Source organism: Somniosus microcephalus, chromosome 6 (genome assembly GCF_052327205.1).
Source record: "Somniosus microcephalus isolate GS21.2 chromosome 6, FLI_Smic_1.0, whole genome shotgun sequence".
Taxonomy (NCBI): domain Eukaryota; kingdom Metazoa; phylum Chordata; class Chondrichthyes; order Squaliformes; family Somniosidae; genus Somniosus; species Somniosus microcephalus.
This window is the reverse complement of record NC_140992.1, coordinates 43,267,858-43,278,602: the sequence shown is the minus strand read 5'-3', so window position 1 is coordinate 43,278,602 and position 10,745 is coordinate 43,267,858. Positions and strand designations below refer to the sequence as shown.

Genomic DNA, 10,745 nt, shown 5'->3' with positions numbered 1-10,745 from the left:
GCTTTTTTCACACAAAGGGTAGTAGAAATCTGGAACTCGCTCCCCCAAAAGGTTGTGGATGCTTGACAATTGGAGCTTTTAAGACTGAGATGGATAGATTTTTGTTAGGTAAGGGTATCAAGGGATATGGAGCTAAGCTGGTAAATTGAGTTGAGGTACAGTTCAGCCTTGATCTCATTGAATGGCGTAGCAAGCTCTAGGGGCTGAATGGCCTACTTCTGTTCCTATGTTCCTCACAGCTTGCCAACCAGGACACCTGCTTCAAAGTTTCTGGGTTAGATCCATCAGAGGTGCAGCAATGCGGTTATTGTTTAGAATGAAGTGCCCCTAATCACCTGCTGTCCAAGGAATCCTTAAAGCCATGTATTTGTTGAGCAATGGCGCCCACTTTAGCCCTGTCAGATCGATGTGCCCCACTCACACCGTGCTGGAGGGGCAGCATGTCGGCTCAGGAACCTGGGCAGAGCACATCCAGGGGCAGAGCCTGGTAGCGGGCCAGGGGGCAGAGCCTGGTAGCTGGAAGAGGGTCCGGGGGCAGAGCCTGGTAGCTGGGAGAGGGCCCGGGGGCAGAGCCTGGTAGCTGGGAGAGGGCCCGGGGGCAGAGCCTGGTAGCTGGGAGAGGGCCCGGGGGCAGAGCCTGGTAGCTGGGAGAGGGCCCGGGGGCAGAGCCTGGTAGCTGGGAGAGGGCCCGGGGGCAGAGCCTGGTAGCGGGCCCGGGGCCAGTATCCGTGGGCTATGGCGAGGCCCGGGCCGGGCCGGTATCCGGGGGCTGTGGTAGGGCGCGAGGGCAGGGCCAGGCCGGTGTCCGGGGGCTGTAGCGGGGCCCGGGGGCACTGCGGGCCGGTGTCCGGGGGCTGTGGTGGGGCGCGGGGGCAGGGCCGGTATCCGGGGGCTGTGGCGGGGCCCTGAGATAGGGCCGGGCCGCTATCCGGGGGCGGTGGTAGGGCGGAGCAGTGCGTGACATCACGTGTTGTGAGGGAAGGCGGGGCCGGGCCTCAGAGACAGACAGAGAGAGGCCGGGAACAGGACTGCGGCCGCAGGGAGACGGCCTGGCCTGGAACATTTGGGGTTACAGCGCTGAGGGGCAGTGTGAAGGGGCTCGGGACACGGTACTGACAGCCGCGGAGAAGCCGGGGACAGAGACCTGGCATCTCCGGGAATGCCTGGGGAGAGGCCGAGGCTGGAGGCGACATGTTGTCGACATGGAGAGAGAGTAACTGGCAGCTCGACATGGGGAGCGCGGAGGCGGAAGAGTGCAGGTACCGGCCCGAGGCTGAGGGCTTGAACCGTGTGTGTGTCCTGTAAACGGTCAGCTCCTAACTTGATGCCCTGGACTGTATTATTCTGTGTCTGGGAGATTCCCCATCTCATTCACGGTTTACAAACTTGTACATTACTCAGTCTCCAGCTTATGTTTTATTTAGGTGGACAGTAACAGACATTACTCAGTCTCTAGCTTATGTTTTATTTAGGTAGACAGTAACAGACATTACTCAGTCTCCAACTTATGATTTATTTAGGTGGACAGTAACAGACATTATTCAATCTCCAGGCTATGTTTTATTTAGGTGGACAGTAACAGACATTACTCAGTCTCCAGCTTATGATTTATTTAGGTGGACAGTAACAGTGAGCGGGTGTAATGACAGGTGCTTCCACTGCAAAATTGACCCTTTGCTTGGGCTGCGGAAAGACTTGGAGCAATTGTCCTGATAGGCAAGTCACAGATTTCCATAGCATAATGTATCCTCTGGCAACCTTGGTTGAAAGGCAAGACTGGGTTTCACTTATTATGAGATGTATGTGGGCATGAATGAAGCTTTCCATTTAGTATGTGGATTTAAAAATTTTTTTGGATCAGTAAAGAATCTTGAGATTCAGTTTTTAGCAGCTTTTGGCATAACAACAGATAAGTATTGGTGTCTGGTTTAAATCCTTTAAACTGTTTTAAGAGGTAGCCTGAGGATTGAATGTGACTATTTCATTCTGTCTGATGATGTCATGAATGGGCCTGGGAGGTTCCCACAGGTCACCATTCACATACATGATGTCACTGGTCATATACCTTTTGGAGGTATTCTGTTATTATGTATTATGACCTGTGAGAACCTCCAAGAAAAGGGATGTTAGTGCTGGAGAATGAAGTTCTTTCAATTTCAGCACCATTCCCTCTACCTTGCTCCAATCATGTGCTTCATCACCAACCTCTGAAGACCTTGCACCATTTGTGACATTATTTTCCATTTCCTGCACCAGGCATCCTGTTGCCTTTAAGTGAGATTGCCAATAACAGTATGCTTCTGTTAATTCAAGGTTTCTGCGCCAATTCAATTAACAATTTAAATTAAACAGATTTTGAATTAAGATTAACAAATTGCAGTGCTGAATTAAGAATAGTTTTGCGCCGTAGGCCCATGCCGTCTAGAAACTGTAATGGAACTGCCCAAATTTATTTCATACAAGACCTTTACAGCCAGCAAAGGAAACTTTTATCCCATTTGTCTGGGCTCACTTTGAACCTATGTTCTAGAGGAGAAAAGTAGGTGTCTACCCACAGTACCAGCTTGTTCCCAGTTTTTTCCTTTCGAAAAGTTATTGTTTCTCTGCTGTTTCAGGTTTCTTTGAGTCACGCATCAACTGTGACTGAGAGTATAGATAATTTAGGCCACTTCTAGTGTTGTTTGGCAACTGAATGCCAGAGACATGAGACCAACCTGATTTTCCCTGTTCATACATTGGCGACTGGATACTGTTTGGGGATCACTGAGAGGATCCCACATCCCAGCACTTTGTGCTGCTGCACTGCCAAGTGATATTTTCTAGTTGTGTTTTTATTGCTGCATGTCAGTTTATTTGCCACAACTGGTACAGCTGTTCTGTCCCATCAAATTCAAGTCCTGTCACATCTGCACAGCTCCTACCAGCTAATCAGAATATTATTGTCAGTTCAGATAATTGCCCATTACTCTTGTCCAGTGATCGTCATGGGATAGAAGAATTTTTTTTTAAAGTGACTGGGACAGGGAATCTGGAACTACTACAAAATGTGATCTAGTGGCTTGCATAGTTTATGTTACCAACTTCGTTGTGGAACACCCATTCTATCCAGATTACATTTTAAGTCCAAATATATCTACTGCGGTTATTTGCCCAGCAGAAGCATGTTTCTTTATTATAACCTATATCTTACTAGCCTACTGCTAGAGAATTTATGTAGCTAGGTTATATGTGTGCACATTGCTATGTCATGTCCATATTGGCTGACTCCTCGACATAGATTCTTTTTCTCTAGTGCTGCTTTGTTCTGAGTTTGGCATTATTGAGGGATTAGGGTAGCTCAGCACCTTTCCTGTATAATCTGCAGCTTTTTCTGCTGTTACTTGTACTGATTCCATCACTTCTCACTTGGCTGGACCCACTTCCTTATTATAGGGTAGGGTATTAGTAAGTATTCGCTAATGTGCGTGACAAAGCTCGTTTTTTTAAATATTGAAGTCATTACATATCCTCCAATGGTGTCTTCTCCATTGCCTTCATGGTAACCACCAGTGTACTCTCGGGCCTCCTCCTTGGACCTGTCCTCTTCATCATTTATTTACCGCCCCTTAGTGACATTGACCAGAAGCGGGGATCAGGTTTATATGCATGCTGATCACAGATAGCTTTACCTTTCCACCTTCTCTTGATTTCAAGGTTATTACTTGATTCTCCAATTGCCTGTCTAACATCAAGTCTTGGATGAATCAAAATTTCTTCCAGTTTAATGGAGACAAAACTGAAGCCGTCCTTTTTGGCTCCTGTTGCCTTTTACATGTTTCTCCTCTGAAGTACATCCGCTTCTCCGACTGCCACCTCAGGCCGAGTCCAGTGGTGCAAAGTATGACATGTTTATAGATCCAGAATCAAGTTTTCTTTGCCACATCTATTCCCTCGTCTGAACAGTTGTCTTCACCTTTGAAACAACGTCCACCTCTGCCCTTACCTGTTCCCCACTGCTGCTGAATCCATTGATACATTTATCACTTGAAGCTTGACTTCTCTTATGCCCTCCTAGCAGTCCTCCCTGCTTCCACTCTCTAAATTGCAATGAATTCAAAATGCTACAACCTGCATCCTTCCTTGCTCAAAGCCTTGCACTTCCATAATTCCAATATTTACTGTGTTTCCCTGCCTCCCTGTGCTCTTTCAATTTAAGTTTGAAATCCTTGTCCTTATCTTCAAAATCCTCCATAGCTTCGCTCCACCATATTTCAGTAACCTCCTTCAGTCCTATGTTACTGCTTGCACATTTCACTCCTCCGTCACTGGTGCACTTGTTCCCTGTCCTCTTCAGTCCACCATTGGCAGCCATTCTTTCAGCCACCATGCTGTTGCTTTTTGGAATTCTCTTCTCAAATCCCTCTGCCCTACTCCCTACCTCTCTGCTTTCAAAAGCCTTCACAATTCTCAGCACCCAGTCTTTTGTCCTCTAATTCCATTCTTCACTGCCACTCTTTTTATTCTCTACTCTGGTAAGTGTTCTGAGACATAATTTCAATGTGAGGAACAGTATATAAATTCAACTTGTAAATCTAGGTCTTATCGTGACTTACGTATTTATATACACAATCCATCTGCTGGGTTTGCTTTGCTAGCTGGCCTGCTATGTGCAGCAATATAAAGGGGCTGTTAAGGCAACTATTCTAGATGAATGAAATCCATTTAAGGGAATGATCCTCAGTTAAAGGAACCCAAATGTTAGTTTGCTACTTCCTCCTTTTACATGGTCCTATTGGTTTAATTGACTTTTTTTTTGAAGCTGCAAATCCCCCTCCACACCATACACATCTTCTGGCTATTTGTGCTATTAAGTTGGTGGAGCTGATTAGCGACTATTAACCATAGAATATAATTGACGTTTTATTTTGCACGAAGAAGTACACCATCATTTGTTGTAATGGAAAGTAACCCTGGAATTGGGGCCAATAACAACTGAATTTTGAAGCAAGTCATAAGTTCTTCACTTGTCTTCATTTTTTTAAAAATCTACCACAGACAAGAACATTGGAAGCTCCTGGGAGGCCTGAAGACTACTGTGGAGGGGCTGCTGTCAACGAACAACCCCAATGTCTGGTCCAAGTATGGAGGATTGGAGCGACTCTGTAAGGAGATGAACAACATTATGTGTCATGGACTCCTGGAGGACAAGGTCTTGGTTGTTGTATTTTCTTCTCGCAGTCGGGTGGGCAGCTTGCTATAATTAAAGCTTGATGACTATCGTATTTACAGTGGCAAACAGAACTTGAGCCAATGAATTATTTAGCCATTGTAATCCACAATTCCAAAGAACCTAAATTATCATGCTCTTAGAGTGCAGAGCAGCTTTCAAAAGGAGGTCTATATGTTAGCAATTTTGCCCTCTTGCTTGTAAAACTGCCTGGTTTTAAGAGGTGAAAAAACAGGCCACAGAAAGTCCACTGTCAGCCTGACTACTCTCCTGTATCACAATTGAAGTACCTATGTTGCACTTTTCCCATTATGGTTGATCTATAACCCAACATGATACATTACCTTCAGGAAAGGAGAGAACACTGGAGCAGTGAGAAAGCTGTTACAGGACTGTTAAGTGCCAAGGCTGGTAGTGATTTGCTTCTGCTGTTATATTCTGTGTTTAGATAGGAAGACAAAATTGCAAATGAGCAACTTTTGAAAGCATCTCTGTGCTACAGATTAGATATATGCAGTTGTGCACTGCTGTTAGTGAGTACTGTAGTCCTACAAGTCTAGTTAGTTTATGCTGGTATTAATATTCAGCTAAAAACTATGAATCAATTAATATTTTCAAATGTAGATTACAATTCAGTTAAATTTGTACGGATTTTCACAATAGCCGATCCTTCAGTTAGGGTCTCGTCTCACATCAACTCCATGGAACATTAGGGAAGGTTGTCTGCTGCCCACAATGTTTGATTTAAAAGAAACTCTTACTACTCTTACAGTAATAATAAGCAGTGATTTCCAAGCAGCAAATCTTACCTTGTTTGAAAACCTGACGTAAGGTCCTCAAACTTCACTCTCCAGTTTGTGATGTTGATTGATTGCCTGGACTCACTTGCCAGAATTTGTTAATCTCTGATTATGGATTGCAGCAGATAGAAATTCAGTAGGCCTGAGCTTTCAAATGTGTGATTTTTTTTAAATTTCCTCATTTCTAGCATGTTTTATGACAGACATGAGAATGATTTTGAAAAAATAATTTTAGTGTTGAACTGTGCACTGCAGTTGTATCTTCATATAACAGATAATTATGCCCAGGCTCCAACCTGATCCACAACAGCCTCATTATTCAATGGGCAACCAAACATAAAAAAATGTAAATTCCAGGTTCAAAATTTTCGGTATTGATCATTGTTTAGAAGCAGTTTAACAAAGTTCAGATTTATTGCCTGATGGACCAACATATTGTCTCCCCCCCCCAAAAATCCATCCTGTGCAGAAGGCTGCAATTGTTGCTTGGGTGCATTTCCACAGGCATGAAAGTGGCCATTCTTCATATGAGTTTCATAGCTGTCTTCTCACAGTTTGATCCTGCCTTTGCCTGATTGTCCAAAGAAGAAATGCACTTCCAGCAGTGATTTTTTGGATAGTAATCAGGAAGAGGAGACCTGGCAGATTCTCTCTTTCTCCCTCCCCCTCCCCACCTTCACCCCCCCCCCCGTCCCCTCTCCCTCTCCCTCTCCCTCTCCCGGTCTCTCTCTCTCTCCCCCGGTCTCTCTCTCACAATTCACAATTCAAATGCTTTATTGGCATGAAAGTTTACAGAGAACCATATTGCCAAAGCTTTCACAACAAAAAAGTACAGTTTTCCAACATTCTGTAGGTGTCAAACAATTTTGACCCTTGTTGGGTACATACAATATTACTTTTAAACAATATTAATTTAAACAGTCTTTGTACATCGTTGGGTACATTCAGTATTAATTTTAAACAGTCCTCCGGTTGTGACATGTTGTTACATATTTGGCACCAAGGTATGGTCTGTCTCCTTCTCCCAGGACTAATCTTAATTTTGACAGGTCATCCAAATCTTTGAAATCTGGGGTTGTTTGGCTGAGCCTGTTAAATAATATGTTTCTTGATGTGTTGAATTTTTCGCATTTTAGGAGGAAATGCATTTCTGTTTCAACCTCGCCGGTCAGACATTGATCACATATTCTATTCTCTCTAGGCTGCCAGGATTTCTTGTATCTCCCTTTTTCAATTGCCAGTTGGTGGTCGCTTAGTCTGTACCTGGTGAGGGTCTGTCTCTGTTTTGTGTCTCTGATGGTCGAGAGATAGTCTGCCAGTTTATATTCTCTTTTTAGGGCCCGGTAACATTCTAATCTGCTTTGGCTTTTGGTTATTTTGTTCCAATGTTCCAGGTAGGTTTCTTTGCATTGTTTAATGATTTGGTTCACTCGGATTGGTGTTTGGACGGCAGTGTTGGTCTGGGACTGGTCAGGGTCCGGCTGAGTAGGAGTACTTAGTCTCAGTAGCAGCTGACTCAGGGGACTCCTTTCTGGGTTTAGCTCTTGGGTCTGGAAGGCTTTAAAATGAAGGGTGTCTGGGGAGCTAGTTTTGAGGTGATTTAGGAATTTTAGTGCTCGTTTTTGGATGTTTATTATCAGTGGGTATCTGCCTAGTTCGGCTCTGCATGCATTTGTTGGTGTTTTCCTTTGGGTGCGAAGGATGCTTCGGCAAAATTCTGCATGTAGGGCTTCTATTGTGTGTTTTTCCCATTTAGTGTAGCTATGGTGATTTAGCGGGCCCCATACTTCACTACCGTACAGCGCAATGGGCAGGATTATGCTGTCAAATATTTTGAGCCAGATTTTGATTGGGATTTGGATGTTGTAGAATTTTCTTTTTATTGCATATAGGGCTCTTCGGGCTTTTTCTTTTAGTGCATTCACTGCTATGCTGAAGCTCCCTGATGCTGTAATGGTTAGATCAAGGTAAGTAGCTCATAGTGTGTCCTATGATGGTATCACTGAGAGTAAACTGGTATTTGTTTTCCTGACACCTGGGCCTTTTTTGAAAAATCATGATGTTGGTTTTCTTTAGATTTACTGTTAGAGCCCAGTTTTGGCAGTATTTGTCGAGTAGGTCTAGTTGTTGCTGTAATCCCTGTTCTGTGGGAGACAGCAGAACCAGGTCGTCCGCATAGAACAGGGATTTCACTTCTCCATCCAGGAGACGGAGACCCGGTGACTCGCTTTGCTCCAGCATGTCTGCTAATTCATTTATGTATATGTTGAACAGGGTCGGGCTCAAATTGCAGCCCTGCCGGACGCCTCTTTGGGTGAAGAAACCGGTGCGTTTGTCTCCAATTTTGACCCTGCATTTATTTTTCAGATACATCGATTTAATAAGGTCATAGACTTTGCCCCCTATTCCGCACTGAAGAAGTTTATAATAGAGCCCTTCGTGCCAGATAGAGTCAAAGGCTTTCTTGAAGTCAATGAAACAAGTGAATATTTTCCCATTTTTTGTTTGGTGTATATGTTTTTCAATGAGAGTGTGAAGGGTATAGATATGGTCGGTGGTGCGGTGTTTTGGAAGAAAGCCTATTTGATTTTTTCTGAGGATATTATGTTTGTTAAGAAAATCCAGTAATCTATTTAGAATACTGCAGAATAATTTCCCTAGACAACTGTTGACACAGATGCCGCGGTAGTTATTTGGGTCTGATTTGTTTCCACTTTTATATATGGGAGAGATGAGACCTTGGCACCAGATATCAGGAAAACAGCCTGAACGTAATATGATGTTGAATAACTTGAGTACCGCACCCCGCATCCCCATATTGCTGAACTTGAGCATTTCATTTTTGATGTTGTCTGGACCACAGGCTTTCTTTAGGTGGAGAGATTTTGTTTTTGTGGCTAGTTCTTTCAATGTGATTGGGGAGTCTAGAGGGTTTTGGTTGTCTTTAATTGTTGCTTCTAATGTGTGGAGTTTTTCTGTGATATGATGTTGACTTGGGTTTGTTTCGTTTATTGGGATGTCTTTGTAGAGGTTTTCAAAATGTGTTCTCCAGATGTCGCCATCTTGGATTGGTAATGCTTGCAATTGTGTTGTACTCAGGTTATTCCACATATCCCAGAATTGATTTGGATTAATGGAGTTTTCAATTTCTTCGAGTATTTTGTGGGTATAATTTTGTGTTTTTTTCCTAATGGTGTGTTTATATCTTTTGAGGGTCTCATTGTATCTAATACGTAGGTCTGGATTGTTTGGTTGGCGATGCCTTTGGTTTGATATTTTTCTCAGGTCTTTTCTGGCATTTTTGCATTCGTGGTCAAACCATTTCTCATTTTTATTTTGTCTTTTGTAACGTTTCCTCTTCTGTTTCACAAGGTCGGCTTTTACAGCTGCCTCATGGAAGATCATATTTATATCATCTATGGCCATGTTTACACCATCTCTGGTGATCTCATATAGATTTTCTTTAAATTTTGATATTTTACTTGAGATCAGGTGAATTTAGTGCTGTGATGAATTTATCTCCACTGTCTGGGGCCCATCTGTATGTCTGGTTTATTTTATGTAGCTTACTGGGTTCCTTTTTTGTGTCTTGTAGTTTGGGCAGCAAGTTTAAGGTACACATTTATTTGGTTATGGTCTGAGAGGGGGGATTGTTGCCTGACAGTGAATGTGTTGATATTGCAGGGGTCCAGGTCAGTGATTGTATAATCCACCACACGAGACCCAAGAGTTGAGGAATATGTGAGTCTCCCTAAGGAGTCCCCTCTGAACCTACCGTTAACTATGTACAGGCCTAAGGCTCGGCAGAGTTGCACTACCTCCCTACCGCTTTTATTTATTTCACAGTCGAGGTTGTTCCGATTTGCGATGGCTGGTGTGACATATAAAGGGGTCTGGCCAAACACATGGTTGTTGCCCTGTGGGTCTATAAAGTCAGGTTCACCTCCGGTCCTTGCATTTAGGTCCCCACATAGTAGCACCTTACCTTGGGCCTGGAAATGGCTGATTTCCATGTGGAGAGTATCAAATAACTCCTCTTCACAATATGGCGATTCTATTGGAGGTATATAGATCGCACATAAGTCGACATCTTTTTTTGCTATTCCTATATTTTTATCTAATTTTAGCCATACATGTGATTTCCCCTGTTTTATCGGTGAGATGTGTTTGTCCAGTTCTCCTTTATACCACACCAAGATTCCCCCGGAGGTTCTGCCCTTGCGTGTCTTAGTGTTCTTTACTGAGGGCACAATGATTTCATGGTACATTGGAGGACAGTGGGTGGGCACGTCCTTTTGGCACCATGTTTCTGTTAACACAATTATATCAATGTCTTTTATAGCTTTTAGGAATTCAGGGTCTGTACTCTTCATCCCAAAAGTTGAGGAGCGGAGACCCTGGATATTCCAGCAGCTTATGTGGAAAGAACGCATTTATATAGTTCAAAAACGAAATAAAATGGACCTATTTTGTGGGACGAGTGTGAAAACACTAGTTTCTATAATGCTAAATGACGATTTAGTATAAATTTCATGAGGCATGCACATACTGCTATCTAATAATAGTAATAGTAATGATAAAATAACAATATTAATAATTTAGTGCATTCCTCTCCGGCTTTCCATCAGGGTGCTTAACATCGTCCTGATCTTTCTCAGTTCTTCGTCTACAGTCTGTGGTCTAGAGGGGGGTCTGGGGTCAGGTACAAAAGCATGGTTCTGTTGTTGGTTTTGTATAGG

At 43.4% G+C, this 10,745-nt stretch overlaps 1 protein-coding gene across 2 annotated transcripts in view; it reads left to right on the top strand.

Annotated features, from left to right (window-relative positions):
- The first annotated feature begins 972 nt into the window (after nucleotides 1-972).
- rubcn (rubicon autophagy regulator) overlaps nucleotides 973-10,745 on the top strand; it is a 91,304-nt gene continuing 81,531 nt past the window's right edge. Inside the window, exons 1-2 of one of the 2 annotated variants that reach the window (XM_085990080.1) lie at nucleotides 973-1,259; nucleotides 5,035-5,188. In XM_085990080.1, coding sequence (XP_085846206.1) covers nucleotides 1,192-1,259; nucleotides 5,035-5,188 — 222 coding nt within the window. In that variant the 5' untranslated portion in view covers nucleotides 973-1,191. The remainder of the gene's footprint in view (nucleotides 1,260-5,034; nucleotides 5,189-10,745) is intronic. The other variant, XM_085990082.1, reaches the window with a different exon arrangement.